Raw genomic sequence first — 19891 nt, forward strand, 5'->3', positions numbered from 1 at the left:
GGCTATATTCCCCAACTCTCGATATTCCAACTTGTGACTCTATACAGAATTCTATCTCTGACAACCACACTGGCCCCTATAGAGAGCCAGGCATCATCTTCTGGAAAGTGGTGATAAGGAGCTTCAAATTAGAGCCTTTGTAGCTCCAGAACTACCAAAATCAACATTGGTAGCATTTGGGAAATTAAAAGTTTAAGCATTTCTCCCATCACCAATCAAATGTTCACAGAGCAAGGAAAATGCTTACACTCACATTGATGAGTCAACCATAATCAGAAGCAGGTAGTTATAGAAAGCAGGTACTTACTGCCTTTCTAGGTCAGGCAGCCACAAAGAACCTTTTATTGCTCTTCCATCCCTGCTGGACACATCTTCACAGCCTCTCTCCATTTCCAGATGCCATCAACTAGTGTTTAACTCTGGACTATTGATTAACAACAATACTCCCTCTATTAAACTCGGACTATAATTAGAGGTAGTTATACAGGCATCTAAGAACCATAACAGTATCTAATTATCTGAACACTTTGTATACATTCTCTCAAAAGCAAACGCAGAAGATGGGTGCTCTCTCTTCATTTTTGTAGACTGGGAAAAAGAATCATTTGATAAATGACGTGACCCGATATCAGTGACAGAGCTGTGGCTTTGACCATGTCTTTCTCATTCCAAGCTTCATGGGCTATCCACTATTCTATGCTCCTTTCCATCTCTCTCCTCAGTAAAATCCACACGTCTTAATCAAACTTTTCATATTGTAGAAAACAAAGCCATAATCTTCTGACACTTGTGAATCAAAACACTGTAAAACTCACCTGACCAATGACAAGTTCCAAATGGACAAGTATTGTGCCTTATGTAGCCCTTGAAAAACAGCAAAATAGACCAACCAACTGAGAAAATTGTTTCAGTAGAAAATTGTGTTTTACAGAATATCTAAAAACATTACATTTGGGACACGTGGGTGGCTCAGTGCGTTAAGCCTCTGCCTTCGGCTCAGTCATGATCTCAGGGTCCTGGGATCGAGCCCTGCATCCGGCTCTCTGCTCAGAAGGGAGCCTGCTTCCCCCTCTCTCTCTGCCTGCCTCTCTGCCTACTTGTGATCTCTCTCTCTCTGCATCAAATAAATAAATAAATAAATTTAAAAACATTACATTTATGAGGGTGTACTTTTGTATCCACTCACTGCAAGGTCACGAAAATTTTAAAGCTAACTACTTTTCAATATGCAATTTTTAAGTATACAGGCTATAGGCTATATTATTAGTTTTTAGTAGCATAGAAAACCTTCTAAAATTTTCTAACCTATCCGTCTTTTAAATAGAATATAGATAACGTGGCTTTGTTGGCATTCACAGTAACCATGCCATAATAGGCTCTGAAACAGTTTGTGGGGTTGGGTGGACCTTAAGTTGTTTTGCATTGGAGCAGTAGTTAAGAAACCAACTACAGAAGAGCCTCCAGTTTTAAATCTAGATCATACTATCCTTAGTCAAAAGGAAGCATAAACTAGACAATTTATACTATTTCCTAAAAAGATGGATTACACACACACACACACACACACACACACACACAAGAGCATAGACTGGATGAAGATGTTACTGATTCCTCAAAATTTATTATGAATAGGTGTATTTATTTTTTAAAATAATCTGTATTCCTGGGGCACTTTGGTAGCTCAGTAGGTTAAACGTCTGACTCTTAATTTTGGCTCAGGTCATGAGCTCAGGGTCCTGAGATCCAGCCCCATGTCGGGCTCCAAGATGAACATAAAGACTGCTTAAAGATTCTCTCTCCATCTACTTTTGCCTTTCCCCATTCTCCTTTCCCCATGCTCTCTATCTAAAAAAGTATATATATGTATATAAAATATTATATTTAATATTATTACATATTATTATATAGGTATACATAATATTATTATATATAATAATTTATATTGCCATTAATTCATGTAAAGAATTTTGTCTCTCTTACAGATAATCCCCTAGCAAAATTAACACTAAATTACAATTAACTAGACTTAGGCCAGAAAATATAAAATCTGTATAATTACTCTCAATTTGGGGTAAGGGAAGAGGAGAGGGATAAAGGCAGAGATGCAGAAAGAAAGCAAAACATAATTTGAATTTTTTTCCAAAAATACAATATTCAAAAATACATAAATTTCAGTAAGTAAATAAATAGGAGGATATATTAACTATTGTTGCAAATAAGTGGTAGTAAATGTTTGGGCACTATATTTTTCTTTCTCCATTTCCAACAACACAAAATTTTTAAAAGCACTATTTCTAGGGCATATCATAAGGTCAAGTACAGATTCAGCCCAGTCTCCTGCTTCTACACTACAATGTTAACTGATGTTAATATACTCAAGGTATTACAGTGGAGACTTGGCTCTGGAGGCAGACTGCTTGGGTTTAAATCCCAACTCTGCCAGTTACCCGCTGTGTGATCTTGAGCAAATAAAGTAAATGTATCAACTCTCAATTTCTCTGTCAGTATAATGAGGGTTATAATAGTCCTGAACCTCAAAGGAGGTCCAATGAGGAATTATAACAAAGTGTTTAGCACAGGGCCTGGCCCATAAGTAAATTGTGGGTCATCAAATTGTTACAGTAGCCAAAGGATACCTTTACACAGGAAAAAAAAAAAAAAAAAGGACCAAATAACATACAGAAGTGTACAGTTATTCAGACTGCACTGTATGAAAAATCAGTAATCCATACTATACAATCATGCAGAACCTCCAGTCGCCATTACAGCAACAATAATTATAGCCCAGCGTTTATGTAGTACTTTACTATGGACCAAGCACTGTGCTAATATGCAATTCCTCACTTGAACACATATGAAGCATGGAATTATTATTACTTCCATTTTACAGATGAGAGTCAAGATGTATACATAATTTGCTCAAGATTACAAAGCAAGTAACTGGCAGAGTTGAGATGTGAACCTAGACAATCTGCCTCCAAAGCCTGCTTCTGACAGAAACTACCCACCCAAACTTGGGCAAGGACTTTCATATATTGGGATTTCAATTTCCTTCTTTAGAAATGAATAGAGGGGGGACACCTGGGTGGCTCAGTTGGTTAAGCATCTGCCTTCAGCTCAGGTCATGATCCCAGAGTCATGGGATCGAGTCCCGCATCAGGCTCCTTGCTCAGCGGGGAGTCTGCTTCTCCTTCTCCCTGCTGCTTCCCCTGCTTGTGCGTTCTCTCTCTCTTACTGACAAATAAATAAAATCTTGAAAGAAAGAAAGAAAAAGAAAATGGTGGAACAGGTATTCTTAAAAGTCTTCTAAACTCCTCTGGACAAAAATGTAATTTAAACCCCAATTCACTACAGATAGAAAATAGGCTCTGGTCCTTTTATATACCTAGGCCTCCCTGTCTTATATAAATACAGAATGAGGCATATTTATAATTCCCCCAATGCAGTGTCTCACTGTTCCTGAGCCCGTTAATGGAAGGTCCATCACCTCCCACTGAAAGTGCTCTTTGTCCATCTTTGTAGACTGGGAAAAAGAATCATTTGATAAATGATGTGATCCAATCACCAGTGACAAAGCTTGTGCTTCTGTCAGCCAGAGAACTTCACTAGATAGTTCTATAACTAAGTCCCTTTGATTGGAGCCCAAAGAGAACCTGACTTAAAATGAATCCTATCTGACACCACTAGTGCTATAGGGACGTTAAGGACACACATCAACAAACTAGCCAAACCCTTAGGACTGAAGTTATGTCACTCTACCTTAGGACCTCGGTTTCCTTGTTTACAGATAAGAAGTGGTGTTAGATACAAGTAACCCTGAAGGAAGCAGCCACCCCAACTCAGGGAAGCCAATCAACTTTGTTAGAATTGAGAGAAAGGGGTAAGGATATGTACAGTTTGGAAAACGACATTCAAATACGGTTATCGCTTTTAAAATATAAACCACAGAAGTAAAATCTCCAAAATGATCTATCATGTTGGGTGGCAAAAGAGAGTGAAACAACACTGAGTGGATACTGATTTTACAAATACATATTAAGATACATTAGAGTAGATCACTGTTGCAAGCCCTGTTTAGCTCAGAGTCTGAAAACAGTCTCTAGGACAACTTAAGATATTTCCTCCCTTTCATAGAAAAAATGATTTAAATAAATGCACAAACATGTAAAATTCTAAATACTCAAGGTATTTTATTTTTGTTTCTTAACAAATGTGATATACTTAACACAAAGTCTTAAAATATTCTAACCCCAAGCTAAAACACAACCAGGTTACTTCTAATCTGGTTCTAATACTGCTTCAAAACCCTGAAGCTCCACATTTAAGTGAGACAAAGAAGTGAGACATAAAGTCCATGTAATTTTTCCTGAGGCCAAATATATAAAGCTCAATTTTTAATAAAATCTATTCTTGCACAAGTCTTTTGGCCATCTTTGCCTACTTAATAGCACCACCAGGGATGAAAAGACAAGAAACCAAACTCAACCCCTTCTGTCTGGCTCTCATTAGCATTGCTGGTTTGCTGAGAAACAATGGGCAATCCACGTACTACTTGTCAATATCAGTTTGGGGGAAGTTTTATGGATTCAATCTCTCCCCAGCCCTCGCTTCCAGAGACAATTAATCGAAAGCTAGCTGTATTCAGATTTAGTGCCTAGGAAAAGATAACTGATGTCTACACCATCAGCTCTCACCCTAAAACTCCCACTCAGATTTTAGGTTATCTTCTAAGACTGGACTTGGATAGGGAGCACCAGAATAATAAGAGGAACCGTTGGAAAAAGAAGGCCTCTCCTACCAAATGCAGTCTCACTATTCTATCCCCTCACCACAAAAATAAGCACATGTAGAAATTTCAGAAAGCAGATTCCTCTTTTTCCCTAGGAAACTAATCCCATTTTGCAGTGCCTCTTCATTTTATCAAGACAAACTTTAGAATGGAAAGAAATACACGTTAATATTAAAATCTCTCATTCCTAAAGGACCCCTGTGGAAATTTGTTAAGATCTTCTCTCATGAAAAACTCTCATACACACAATTTACAAATTTCGTGGACCCCCCAAACCCCAAACTGTCAAGGTTAAAAATCCTTGCTGTAGCCTAGAGAATCATGTGCTTCTCTATAACCCTATCTCCTCCTTCATGGGTGGGAGCCATCCCATACATCACATCTGAAATGTAAAGAACAACAAAATGAAGGTTCCAAATTGCACCTGATACTTTAAACTAACTCTGTCAAATTTCAGTTCTGCCATTTTTCAGCAATGCTCAAAAGATTTATTTCATTTCCTTGACCACCCCAACTGGGTCTTATCCAAAGCCCTCATCTCTCCTTCCTTTCTTCTCTTCTTTTTCAACTGAGCCTAGAAGCTTATAGCCAAATCAAATTGTAAGTGAAGGAAAAATGTTTGCCTAAGAACAAAAACCCCCAGTGAACACTCACCCTCACTACCCCTTTCCAACTCAAGATGTTCAGGACACTGCCAACCGATGTGGCCCTGGACTGGATCAGAAAACAAGAAAAGAATAAGGACACTCCATTCAACCTTTTTGTCTGGGGCACTTCCTGGGTTTTTCACTGGTATTTAACACCAAGACACAAGGCTCATTTTTCATTAAAGTTGCAAGACTTTCACTTTGCCCAGTTTCAAATGGTGTAATTGATCTGCATTGTCTTCTTAAATAACGCATCTGAAGGACACTGCAGCTTTAAATATTTCAGTGCTAGCTAGCAAATAGACTCCATTGCAATATGGCTCTGAAGGTCGCGTCCTATTGTCTCTCTGCTCTAGGAAAAAAACAATGTCTTAGTCCTTCTTTTAGGTAACACAGGAAGGGTTACCCCTAGAATTTCCACTCTTCCAACTCCTTCCCTGAAGGAGCTTGGGAGTTTATTGGAATCTCACACTCATAATTTTCCCGGCAGGGGCAATATGCTGATTGCTATTAATGATGCCAGCACCTTAGCGAGACATAAACACATGTGTTCACATTAGTTTAATTGAGCATATGCAACTGTCTGAAATAGCACCACTCAAGGGCTGTTAACCTCTTTAAGAGTAGGCCCAGGGTAGTTTGGGAGTGGATGGCTTTCAGGAGGCACTCTGAACCCAGGATTGCATAACCTGAAATGTGTAGCTACTTAAAATGACAGGAATCTCAGCCTACTCATCCTGGGACCAACCCAGCACCTTGCCATACATTTGCACATTTACTCGTCAAAGAAGGTCAAAACAAGAGGCACACACACGGTGAAAGAAAAATAAACCAAAAGAAAAAGGTCCTTTTCTATCTTATCAGGGTGCTTAAATACGATTCTTCAAACAGTCACAATGTTCCCCCAACCTTGTCCTGGGTACTGGCGTAGCCCTGGTGAAATGGAGGCTTTTGAAGAGGACAGGGGGACTGGACATCGCTGCCTTTCTTAACAAAAACCAGTGGACGATTAAATGGCAGGGAAGAAGGGGTAAGGGAGCGGGGTAGAAGGAAGGTGTGTGCAGGTGCACTGGAGCATTACCTGAAATGGCAACAGATTGTTACCATTATCCGTCCGGAAAGCGTTATCCTCCATCCAGGACTTGGAGGTGAGCGGGGCCGCACGGGGGAACTTGGGCGGCGCGATCACATTGCTGGAGAAGGGCTTTTTGAGCGGCGAGATGGGGTTGAGTGGTGAGGGCACCCCGACACCTACGCCCACGCCCACGCCGACAGCCCGGCGAGGGTCCCGGCCCGCCGGCAGGCCGCCCCACGGGTTGGACGGCGCGCTCCAGGCGGCGTTCACACTCTGGTGCGTGTTCCAGCTGGACGAGGCGGACGAAGCGGCAGCTGCGGCCGCGGCGGCTACTGCAGCCGAGGACGAGGACGGCTTGCTGGTCATGATGGGCTGGTGGCCGTACGCCGCGGCGGCACTCCTCTGAGCGTAGGGCGCCTGGCTGGGACTGGCTGGCGAGCGGCGCTGCTGCGGGGGCTGCGCCTGCGGGGGCTGCGCGGGCTGCGCTGGCTGCGGCGCGGGCGGCGGCGGCTGCTGGTGGTGCTGGGTCTGCGCCAGGCCGATCTGCGGAGAGAAGGTGCCTCCGAAGACTGGGTTGACGTGGTGCGGGAAGTTCTGGAAGAGCATGGTCCCGTTGACTGGGGTGATCCCCTGGAAGAAGCTGTCCTCCACCGCGTTCGTGGTGCCTGTGGACCAGGTGCTGCCGAAGGACGGCGACAGCGACGCGCCCGGGGCCGCGGGCTCCTGCGGCGGCGGCGGCTGCTGAGGGGGCTGGTGGAAACTCAAGCCCGGCAGGAGTGGCGATTCCATCTGCATCTTGTCGGGGCCGTTGGGGGCCGGCGCGGCCGCGGCGGGGCTGAGGGCCGGCACTGCGCTGCTGTCCTCCGGCTTGGGGGTCTCTGAAGAGAGGGGCGTGGACGGGGCTTCGGCTGCGCTGGGTTCGGGCTGTGGCTGCTGCTGCTGCTGCTGCCGCTGCTGCTGGGGCTGGGGCTGGGTTTTGCTTTTGTCCATCAGTAAATCATCCTGCATGGTTTGCGCAGCTGAAACGGGAAAAAAGAGAGACGCGTTATTGTCAATGTGATCGTTAATGCCCCCCGCTAAAGCGGGCGGGTGTTTTACTTGAGAAAATCCAGTGCCAGCGCTACTAGCCAATTGCAATGCAAATCCATAATCTCCCATTTAGAAGAACAGGTCGGGCTGGGGATGGGGGGGGGGGGGGCGGCTCGTGCAAGGTCTCTAAAAATACTGTGAGAGCGTCTTCACCCTTTCTGATGTCTTGGTTCCTTTTCTGTTTTAAGGAGAGATGTGCTTATAAGACAGAAAGACAGCAATTTCGCCACGTCTCTTTTCCCTTCACCGGAACTCAGAGCGTTCACCCTGCAATGAGAAACTGATTCTGGTTCCTGTTTTTTCCCAAGCACCACCCTCCCCCCAGTTATTTGCATACGTCAATAAATACTGCTGCGTCCTTCAGCAAGGTTAAAAAGACACCGCACACGACCCTTTCTTCTCCCTTCCCTGCTCGGCACTTTAAAGAAACAGCAGTCTTATCCCTCTTGATTAGCAAACCGCCTTCTTGCGTTGATAATTGTTTCATTTAGCAGCAGCGAACCACGAGGGAGGAAATCCTTGGCATTTGTTAGGAGGAGGACTCAGCTGCACAATCATTCTCTGGCCTCCCAGAAGCTGCAGCTACTCCATTTTGTTAGGAGACATTAAAAAAAAAAAAAAAAAAAAAACCCACACCGTTTTAAAAGAGGTAAAAATCTACTGAAACGTTTGTAACCGCTTGCTTCTTGTTACACTCTTAAGGATTAGGGCTTTTCTGCTTGTTCTCCAGTCTTCTTGTCTCCAATTCTGCCATACAAGAAATGTCTTGGCTTCTCAGCGGTTCAGGTCTCAACAGGAGCCTGAGAATTTCTCTGCAGCGTGGAGAAATGTTCTGGTTGGATTTGAGGTCAGAGAGAGCCAAAGACAGAGAAAGGCTGACTGTGAGATGGGGTGGGGGCGGAGCTTTAAAAAAAAAATCCCCCTGAGATTTAAGTAGAAAGTCAAGATACTTTTGGGGTTGCCAGATTTTCATTTTTGAATCCTCCTGATGCTGCCTTGGTCACAAGACTTTGGCAAATTTAGAATCCATTCTCTTATCACTGGTATTAGCAATGAAAGATTATGGTTGGAAGACCCTGAATTACCATATGCTAGCAAAAGTGTTAAAAATAGCATAGTACAAAGTCCCAAATTCTCATACATTGTAATTATAGTGCATTGCCATCACTGCTTCATTTAGCCATATAAGGAGCGTATGGTATTTTCCATCTCTCAGAGAAGGGCTATATTCACCTCTGCCATACAGCCTGTTTTCTCATTCAAGGATGAAAATAGTAATCACTCAAAATCGGAAGATTTCCATACACATAGTTATCACTGAGTTAGCTTGTCCTTTAGAACATGTTAATTGTTTTAAATATATGAATATTACAGTGCTGAGACCCTAAAAACAAATATTTTGAGATGTTAAAGGAGCATATGACCAAACATATAATTATTTTTAGATGATGATTCAGTATAATTGCAACAAAGTTATTAATATATTTAACACAGTTACTTAATTAACTCAGATACTTGGAGAAGCATCTTTCCCAGAACACTTGCAAAAGGACATTCAGAATCACACAGAAGCTCTGCCTTTGGACATCCTCATGATAACTGTTATAAAATAAATGTATTGGAAAATGGAGATGCCACCACTCTTAACTACTAAGCGAAATATGTCAGATCAAGAAATGGGATTAAATAGTATTATTTTATTAAAGACAATCTTTAAAATGGTTAATCTTTAATTTTAAAGTTTCATACATAAAATAGTGGGCTCAAGAAAATGCTTCATAGCCACCTAGCTCTCTTCTCTTCCCTCCCCTTTTACCTGCCCCAAAACCCAGCCCAATATACCTCACAAATTGCCAGCTATTACCAATAAAACCTACATAAGATTGATTTTAGGTTCCTCAGTTCCCTTGGTCTAAAACAATGGCTTTGATCAGTATTGAAAATATGACACAAAGAGGCAAGCAAAGCTTGAATTCACAACAGCACAAAGTTCTATCGCTGCCAAAGGAAATGATCATAGAAAGAGACATTTTCATACTTGGTTTAAGCAGTGCTGCAGTAAACCATTATAATCTGGGATCTGAGTTGCTTCCAGTGGGCTAGAATTATCTTTACAATAGCCATATCATCATGGCTGAAATATGTATCTGATTATAATTTTAATATCACTCAGCTTTCCCAATGCTTGTATCAATGCTTTTTGTTAATGCCTTCAGTTTAAACTACATGCTCTTGATGGAAAAATTAATGCTATACTATGGCAAAAAAAAAAAAAAAGCTAAAAAGTAAGCTGGACTCAATCTTTTATGAAGGCTATAATTAGTATATTTACTGAATTTAAAACATTTTATCATACCAGGAACACCCATTTCTCTTCTCAACACTGCTTAAAGATATAAATTTCACTTTCTGCATAAATTCACTCTGTCAAGGTCAAGCCCATCTTTTAATAAATAAGACCCTTTTAAACAAAAGGAAAGCAAAAGATTAAGATAACATTTACAATGTTAAAATGCAATGTCTCTCGGTAACTGCTTGTATAGTTTGTTTGGGTGTGTTTCTTTTTTTTCCTTTTTCTTTTTTCTTATTTACAGCAAAGTCCGAGAAATAGATACCTCCTTCCCCTCCCCCCACCACACACACAATAGATCTTCCTTTACATGCAATCACCCAATCTCAAGTAACAAATTCTTAGTAGCAGTTACCTTTGAGTGTCCAGTTTTTACGGATCGATAAAATTAAAAACTGTACAGTATTTTATTTTCTTCTTTCAGGTTGATTATGTGACCGCTCTGGCAAAAGCACTTTGACAACTGTAAGAAGAGAGGGCATGCGCACACAGGGAACTGTGGGGGCTGAAGTCCTTCACTAGGTACTCTGCCTGACTTAAGCACGTTCAGCCAAGGAAAGGAGGAAGCCTCGCAAATACTGATTCCAAGGGGAAGAGGTTGTGCCCGGATTACATTATATTTTCCTACCAATCTGAATCACGAATTTTTGAAATGAAAAGGGAGAAAAATAAACGGGTTTATCGGCTTGATTTAGGAATCCAGGTTAAAAGAGAAACTGGATTGAAGGACTCAAAATAAATAAACCCAGCAGAGCTACCTTAAATGGTATTAGAATGGTAATGACTGGGTAGCCAGCAATAGGAACCCTACGGGAGCAAAAAGAGATTGGGGTGGGGAGGGATTAGAAAAGGAGGCAGAACTACAAGGATACTTAAAATCTGACAATCCCTAAAAGAAACATTTTTAGTATTACAGAATGAAAAATACCTTAATATTAAATATGATATTAACCATGGAGATCAGGTAAAAACAAGCTTCAGTCACAAATTTCTGACATCTTATCCACCAAGATTTCTTTGTATTTGAGTTTTCAATGAAGGCACAAATCACTTAAGATTCTACTTGCTTTGCTCTGAATCAACTCACCTCCTTATTTTACTTGTCAAAATGAAAGTTTACTTTGCATTATTCATACAATGATCAATCAAATAAAATTCAACTCTTTTAAGCTAAAATAATATTTGGTGAAATATTAAAAAATAATTTGACATTTAGTTTTCATTGCATAGGACAGTGACTTCTTTATTCAACACAAAAAGTAAATACAGTTTCTATTTTTCAAAAAAAAATTTTTGTTGTATATTTTTCCTATCTTAACCTCATGACTCCAAAGCTAGAATCTCACAACATAAGCGTTGAGAGCAATATAGCTTCTGAGAGCAATAGTTCAACTACCAGTTTGCTCACGTAGGTAGAAGATATTGTTTCTTGTGGGATTTGGTTCAATGCCATTCACCCAAGGGGTTCCGAGTAAATGTCGGTTGATGACTATGCTGATTGAACTTGGAAGCAAAAATGTTAAGCATCATTTAAAGCTGTCTTAATTCTCTATTTCCTTTTTTCGCCAATTAGAATTAAAGTATTACCAGAGACTACCAATTTGCATTGTTAGTGGTCTTTGTTTCTAGTTCTTTTTTTTTTGTTTGTTCTAGTTATTTCTAAGGAAAAAAAAAATTTACAAGGAAAGAAAAATTGTGAATCAACCTGTGAAACACTCTTTTTAAAAGAACTAAAATCACCTTCTTATTCCTACTGTGAACTTATTTTATATTCCCCATTTTTTTCTCTACCTCTGCTCTCCTGAAGAAAGCTTCATTTCTGCCAATGTGCTGCTGTACTTATCATTTGCATTCCAGAGTCTGTCAGGATCACTCAAGGTTAATCTTGTTCCTGAAGACTTCCCTAACCTACCAAACTTCTACATTTTCAAATATATCAATTAGGTTTAAAAAAAAAAAAGTTCCCTCATAAAATCCTTACAAAGACTTGGGTATCTATTTATTTATTTATTTATTTATTTATTAGAAAAAGTGAGAGCAAGGGGACTCAGCACCGAGCAAAGAGACCAATGTGGGGCTTGATCCCAGGACCCGGAGATCATGACCTGAGCTGAAGGCAAAGCTTAACTGACTGAGCCACCCAGGCACCCTCAAAGACTTGTTTTTTAAAAATAGATTTTTAAAATTATTTATAGTTAACATGTCAAGGTTTTACTGGCAGAAATTATCAAGTTATTCAGGTGTGCTTGAAAATGGTTTACTTGGGCACTTCTTTATCCACCTGACCCCACATGCAGGTCTAATAATAATTTGCACAATAAAGAAAAATAAACTTTGGCCCCGATCCATGATAAATGGCAATCAGTAATTAGCACTGCCCATATTTAATTTTATTGTGTCTGAAAATGAAGTAATTTTTCCTCTTCCTTTCTAAAATGAGCATTCAAATCTAAAAAGAAAATGACTCGGGGCACCTGGGTGGCTCAATCGGTTAAGCGTCTGCCTTTGGCTCAGGTCATGATCCCAGGGTTCTGGGATGGAGTCCTGAGTTGGGCATTGAGCCCTGCTCAATGGGGAGTCTGCTTCTCTCTCTCCCTCTGTTCCTCCCCCACCTCATGCTCTCTCTCTCTCTCTCTGTCTCTCGAATAAATAAAATCTTTTTAAAAAGTAAAAAAGGATAACAGAATGACTCAAACATAAATACCAAGGTGTAAATAAACACCAAGCAAACAATAAATTATAGGATGACCACCAACAAGGATAAAGACCTCTACTTAAATCCTGTTTTTTATTTAACCAGAAAGGAAGAACTTTCTAAAATTTTGTCTTCAGGTCACAGAGCTTAACCATATATCCCTTTGAATAGTCATGGAAAGCTATAAAAACAGAGACTACAGAGTTAACTCATTGGGATACACATGGGTCAAATACATCTTTCTAGGCTTCCTTCCATTCCTTCCCTAATTATATCTCTAGCACAATGTTTATGACTCCTGGGTAATTGGTGGTTGCTCCATAGATGTTTGCTGAATGAATGAAGAGATGCACGAATAAATGAATGGATGGGTGGATGGATGAAATATAGTTTTGGATTATCTAAAACAACCAAGTTTTGAATAAGTTAAAATTATTCTCCATTTAGAAGAATAATAACTTTTTCATCAGCTTCATGAATGGATATGAAAGGGAGTGGAATAAAACAGAAAGCCATTTTTGGTTTTGACCCTTCTCATGTGAAGCACTATATAGATCATTTGGTTATCATCATGAAATAATAGAAACTCAGCACTAAGTGAGCAGGGAACTTTGTTCCCATCTAAGAGTTTACAGTCTAATAAAGAAACCCCCACCCCCAAAACTGCTTAAGTTCACAACAGCACCTAGAGCTAAATCCAGTGGATGTTTTGTCAGTCTTTATCTTGCTTGATCTTGCAGCAACACTGACATAACCGACCACACCTTCTAGACATACTTTCCCTTTGCTTCTTTCATGCTGTCCTTTCTTCTTGTTGTTTTTCACATTTGGGGTTATGTGCCCTCTGGCATGCTGGTGCTCTCTCTCCTTAGCTTTCAGTCTTCTATGCTGACTTTAAATATTGAACTCCTCAGGGCTTTATCACAGGCTATTTTCTCACCTCAAGCTATGTGAGTGGCTTTTCCAACTCTAAGGAAAGGAGGCCTATCATATTGATAGCTATATTTCCAACATCTATCTGCCTAGCACATAAGAACTAGGTATTCAGTAATATTTGTTGGACCGAAGTTACATTTATGTGCAAAGGGCCAAGAATGCCAAGGCAATCTAGATGGCAAAAAATAATAAATCTAGAGGACTTACACTACTAGGTATCAACACCTATTATCAAGCTATAGTAATTAGGGGTGGTTATTGGCACAATGATAAGCAAATATACACATGGAACAAAATAAAAAGTCCATAAACAGACCCAAATATGTATGGCCACCAGATTTATGAAAATAGTAATACTACAGTAGCAAAAGATTTTTTTAAATAAAGTATATTGAAGTCGATTGAATATCTACATGACAAAAAAGACTTTCACCCTTGCCACACCATACACAAAAATCAATTCCAGATGGATTGTAGGTCTAAATGTAAAAGATAAACAATAAAGCCTTTAAAAAAAAAGAAGAGGGCGCCTGGGTGGCTCAGTGGGTTAAGCCGCTGCCTTCGGCTCGGGTCATGATCTCAGGGTCCTGGGATCGAGTCCCGCATCGGGCTCTCTGCTCAGTGGCGAGCCTGCTTCCCTCTCTCTCTGTCTGCCTGCCTCTCTGTCTACTTGTGATCTCTCTCTGTCAAATAAATAAATAAAATCTTTAAAAAAAAAAAAAAAAGAAGAATATTTTCATGACATTGGCCAAGGCAACAATTTCAACAGGTCACAAAACCATTAACAGTAAAGAAAAAATTTAATAAACGAAACAAATTAAATTAAGAACATCTGTTTACCAAAAGGACAGAATTAAAAGTGAAAACTCATAAAATGAGAGAAATATATGCAATATGTACATTCTTCAGCAAAAGACTTGTAATCAGAATAGATAAAGGACCCTTACAAATTAATAGTAAATATCCCAAAGAAAAAGACAAGTGACTTCAACTAAAGATAATCAAATGCTCAAAAACATATGGGGGAAAAAAGCACATGATCACCCCACTAATCATCAAAGAAATACAAAATAAAACCAAAAATGCTAAATTGGAAAAGCAGGTAATATATTTATTAGCAAAGATGTGGAAGCACCTCATTCTCAAATACTGCTGATGGAAGAATAATACAACTATATAAGCACATTACAAAACTATTTAGCAGGATCTATCAAAGCAAACATTCAGGGGCATCTGGGTGGTGCAGTCAGTTGAGCATCCTACTCGTGGTTTGGGCTCTAGTCTGGCTCAGGTTGTGATCTTGGTGTGGTGGCATCAAGCCCCATTGTGTGCTCTTGCTTATATTCTTTCTCCCTCTCCCCCGGCCCCCCCACCCCCCGCTCCCACTTGTGCAGGCACACGCATGCATGCACTCTCTCTCTCAAATAAATATTTTTTTATTGTTTTTTAAAATTTTTTATTTTTTCATTAATATATAATGTATTATTAGCCCTAGGGGTACAGGTGTGTACCCCTAGTGCCAGGCTTACACACTTCACAGCACTCACCATAGTACATACCTTCCCCAATGTTCAAATAAATATATTTTTTTAAAGATTTTATTTGACAGATAGAGGTCACAAGTAGGCAGAGGCAGGCAGAGAGAGGGGAGGAAGCAGGCTCCCTGCTGAGCAGAGAGCTTGATGCGGGGCTCCATCCCAGGACCCTGGAACCATGAGCTGAGCCAAAGGCAGAGGCTTTAACCCACTGAGCCACCTGGGCACTCCCAAATAAGTATTTTTTTTAAAAGCAACATTCAGGGGCGCCTGGGCCGCTCAGTGGGTTAAAGCCTCTGCCTTTGGCTCGGGTCATGATCCCAGGGTCCTGGACTGAGCCCCACATTGGGCTCTCTGCTCAGCGGACAGCCTTCTTCCTCCTCTTTCTCTCTCTCTGCCTGCCTGTCTGCCTACTTGTGATCTCTGTCTGTCAAATAAATGAATAAAATCTTAAAAAAAAAAAAAAAAAGCAACATTCATACTCCGGATGACCCAGCAATTCTGCATCTAGACATATACCCGTCAGAAATGCAAACATGGGGGCGCCTGGGTGGCTCAGTGGTTTAAGCCTCTGCCTTCGGCTCAGGTCATGATCTCAGGGTCCTGGGATCGAGCCCCGCATCGGGCTCTCTGCTCAGGGGGAGCCTGTTTCTCCCTCTCTCTCTGCTTGCCTCTCTGCCTACTTGTGACCTCTCTCTCTGTCAAATAAATAAATAAATAAAATATTTAAAAAAAAAAAAAAAGAAATGCAAACATGTTCACCAAAAGACATATTCAAAGCAGCATTAATCAGAAATAGCCCACACCTGGAAACAATCCAAATATCCATCCACAATCAAATGGATAAGTAAATTTCTGATAGATTCATATAATGGAATATCATAAGGCAAAGATAATCAAGAGATTCTTACTCTATAGAACAAACAACATAGATGAACTGCATGAATACAATGGTGAATGAAGCCCAAACAGAGCAGAGGACATACTATATGATTCGATTTATATAATGTTCTAATAAAACTAATTTATGGGTTAGAATTCACCATAGTGGTTAGCTCTGCAGAGAAATAATGATTGGCAGGGGACTTATAAAAGGGGACTGCAGGGATGCTGTTGATATACTCTATTTCTTAAACTGGATGCTGTTACACTGGTGTATTTACTTTGAAATTTCAGAAAACTGAACACTTAATTTATGTACTTTTCTGTATTTTTGTTATATTTACATTAAACTTCTAAAACTTACATATTTACTTACTTTATATATACATATATGTACACACATGTGTATTACATACATAAAACTTACAAGATTGACTATCTTCTGTAAGATAAAGAGAAAAAATAGCACAATCTGGCCAAGTAAAAAGAGGAGCCCTAAGTCTAGGTCATGAAGCTAGAGAAATAAATGGGGGATTTCCTAAATGCCAAACCTGTGTTACATGCAAAGATGAAAAAAGCCAAAGTCCCTTGACTTGAAATACCTCGCAACCTAAGGAAGTAAAAATAATTGTGGTCAACTGTGGTAAATTAGATATCCCCTAAGTAACCTAGAAAGCTTTTAAGATTGTTAAAGCCTAAGGCAATTTACAAGTAGGAAATCCACATCCTCTAAGCAAGGATCTATTAAGTAATTCTAGATCAGACTAAGTTTGAGAACATAACAAGAGAAAAGGGAGCAAAAAGGGAACCAGATGAGTCAAATGTGGTTTGGTGGGCAATCTGGAGAACACCCGGAGTTCTCCATGTTTTTTGCCTCTCCATAAGCTTTGGGTTCATTCATTCATTCAACAATTTTATGAAAGGCCTCCTAGCCACAAAGCCACAATTCTAAAACTTCATCTGGTTTTTAATTGACCTTGCCTCTAACCTGTTAAGAGAAAACTGAGGCTATTAGACAGAAATGCCCTCAATTTTTCAGCTGCCTATCAGCAAGTCCCCCCTTACAAACTTATCTGTAATCCCCACAATACTTTCCCTTCTATCTCAGAGGAAGTTGAGTTCCCCTACAGGTCCATAATTAATCACTCTATCTATAGTCTAGAGCTCATACCTTCTAGTTTCCTGGAGACCTAGTTCACCAGTTACTCCCAGCATTGAAGTTTGAAAGAAACCTCTAGGTCCTCATTCTATTTTCATTTCCAGTTGACTCCCAAACTTAACTGCATGTGGTTTCTGCCCCTACCATCCTTGCTAAAAGTGCTGATCTTACTCAAGTCATCAATGACCAACTAACACTTCTCAATTCTTATTTTATTTTGTTTGCCATTTATCCTTCATAAAACACTTAGAGTAATCAGAATTCTAAGATGGTCCTCCAAGATTCCAGGCTAGACGGAAAACAGGAACCTTAGTCCTATAACTGCAATTCTGCCAACAAGACTGAGCTTGAAAGCAAATTTGACAATCTAAACAGAGAACCCAGTCATGCTGCATCAGACTTCTGATCCCCCAAACTGTTAAGTCATAAATGAGTGTTGTTTTAAGACAGTAAGCTTGGGATAATTTGTTACAAAGCAGTAGCAAATTAACACAAAGCTATTCTATTTTCTTTGAAGACACTGCTTTTTTTGGTTCTTTTAAAGTTTCTTTGGTCTCCTGGCTCCTAAACAGGGCTTTCCCCCAGTGTTCTCCTAATTCCACACTCTCCCTGAACAATGTTATATCCATGACCTGGGAAACTGAGTTCACTACCATCTAGGTTTCCAGATTAAATCTTTTTGCTAAGCTCTAAACCACTATTAAGCTAACAACTTCTCTGTCTGAGGACCCTATAGCACCTCTTCTCCCACAAGGGCTTCTGCCTTTATTTCTGGTCCGCTTATCTTCATCCTGTGTAATGGGACTATCATCCATCTAGTCACTCATGGTAGGAATCAGGAAATGGTTTTGTCTTCTCCCTTCTCTTTCATTGAGGGACAAGTCCAGTTGGTCACTCAAACTTAATTCAGCCTCCTAAATTTCTGCCCGACATCCCCTCCTCTTCATTTGCAGCCAGTTTTACACTTCACCTGGACTATGGCAGTAACACCCTAATGTCTCTCATCTAGTACAACTTCAAATGTGGCCTCCACACTAAAGCCCATGTAATCATTCAAATACAGTTTTACTGTGGTATGCCCCTTCCTAAAACTTTTATTTTTCCCCTGCCAAGAGGATAAAATACAAATTTAACTCTTCTTCTACTCTTCTTCCCAGCCATATCTAACTACTACAGGTCTCTGGATGGACCATGTGCAGTACGCCTCTGCACGTACTACTTCTCCCTGAAACACCTCTCTACCTCTTAATAACCTACTCTTCCACACCCAATAAAAGCCAGTTCAAATCACCTCTTTGAAGCTTTCCCTGGCTATGCAAGCAGAATTGTCCATTCCCTCCTTTACATCCCCCGGTAATACAAACATACCTCTATTACAATATTCTGCATACTTTAGTGTAATGATCTGTTTATACACCTATCTTTCCTAGAAAAGCTCCAGGATCAGGACTGTATTCATCTTTGTAACCCCGGCACTGGGCCTGAAATTTAGAGATAAAATAAAAGTTTGCTGACCAAATCAAAGAACAAAGTTTTTAACCTCAAATTATAGAGGCTGAGAGCACTTCTTTAACATTAGGTGAAGAGAAATTCTCTTTGCCATCAAAGACATTATGTTTACTGATGCTGTAGTTAATGTTTATGGATTTTTTTTTTAAAGATTTCACTTATTTATTTGACAGAGATCACAAGTAGGCAGAGAGAGAGGAGGAAGCAGACTCCCTACTGAGCAGAGAGCCCGATGCGGGGCTCAATCCCAGGACCCTGGGATCATGACCTGAGCTGAAGGCAGAGGCTTTAACCCACTGAGCCACCCAGGCGCCCCTGTAGTTAATGTTTAATGAAGATATTCCATACTAAAATTTGGTGGAATTAATCCTATCACAGGACATTAGTCTCCTATCACAGGACATTTAATCTATTTACACATTTTCACTATTTTCCAAACTGAATTCTCTTTAAGCCATATTTTAAAGAAAAAGATACTTGGTTGAAAGGCATAACTTTAAGGCCTTAGATACATACTAATACAAATTAGATACAAATTGTTTTTAAAAGATTACAGCAAGGGCACCTGAGTGGCTCAGTTGGTTAACCCTTCTGCCGTTGGCTCAGGTCACGATCCCAGGGTCCTGGGATGGGGATCAAATCCAGCATCAGGCTCCTTGCTCAGTGGGGAGTCTGCTTCTCCCTCTCCCTCTGCCCTGCCCCTGCACACAAGCATGCATGTGTTCTCTCTCTCGAATAAATTAATTAAATATTTTAAAAATAAATGAATAAAAGGTTGCAGCAGTTTATAGTTACTACAGTAATTAACTTTTAATATGAAAATGATGCATGATTAGTGTATATAACAAAGAATAATATAGTTACTGTTCTGATAACAACCTAATGTAAAAAAGTCTCTATTCTTTTGATATGCCAAATAAAATTAAGTCTCCTTCAGCATCCTAATATATTCAGTACTTTTGTCAATCTTCATCATACCTTCATGTGATAAAGAGATACTACAGATAAGTTTGTATACTTATAGGCTACGTTCATTAACTGGAGATTCCATTTCAAATGACACGCCAATGTGTAAATGTGTGTATTCCATTAGAAAAAAAATATGAAAACACTTATCTATGTTTTCTATGTTTCTAGACTTCAATTGTAATTAATCTTATTTTTTTAATTTTTTATTTTTTTAAAGATTTTATTTATTTGACAGACAAAGAGAGCCGAAGCAGGA

The 19891-nt window shown here is 39.9% G+C and overlaps 1 protein-coding gene across 12 annotated transcripts in view; it reads right to left on the reverse strand.

The window, feature by feature from the left end:
• CPEB3 (cytoplasmic polyadenylation element binding protein 3) overlaps positions 1-19891 on the reverse strand; it is a 195285-nt gene that overhangs the window by 151016 nt on the left and 24378 nt on the right. For 11 of the 12 annotated variants that reach the window (XM_046026531.1, XM_046026525.1, XM_046026535.1 and 8 more), the window contains one exon: positions 6518-7530. In XM_046026531.1, coding sequence (XP_045882487.1) covers positions 6518-7519 — 1002 coding nt within the window. In that variant the 5' untranslated portion in view covers positions 7520-7530. Of the gene's footprint in view, positions 1-6517; positions 7531-10305; positions 10443-19891 lie in introns of those variants that run through there. The other variant, XM_046026530.1, reaches the window with a different exon arrangement.

The sequence above is a fragment of the Meles meles genome, chromosome 13 (assembly GCF_922984935.1).
Source record: "Meles meles chromosome 13, mMelMel3.1 paternal haplotype, whole genome shotgun sequence".
Taxonomy (NCBI): domain Eukaryota; kingdom Metazoa; phylum Chordata; class Mammalia; order Carnivora; family Mustelidae; genus Meles; species Meles meles.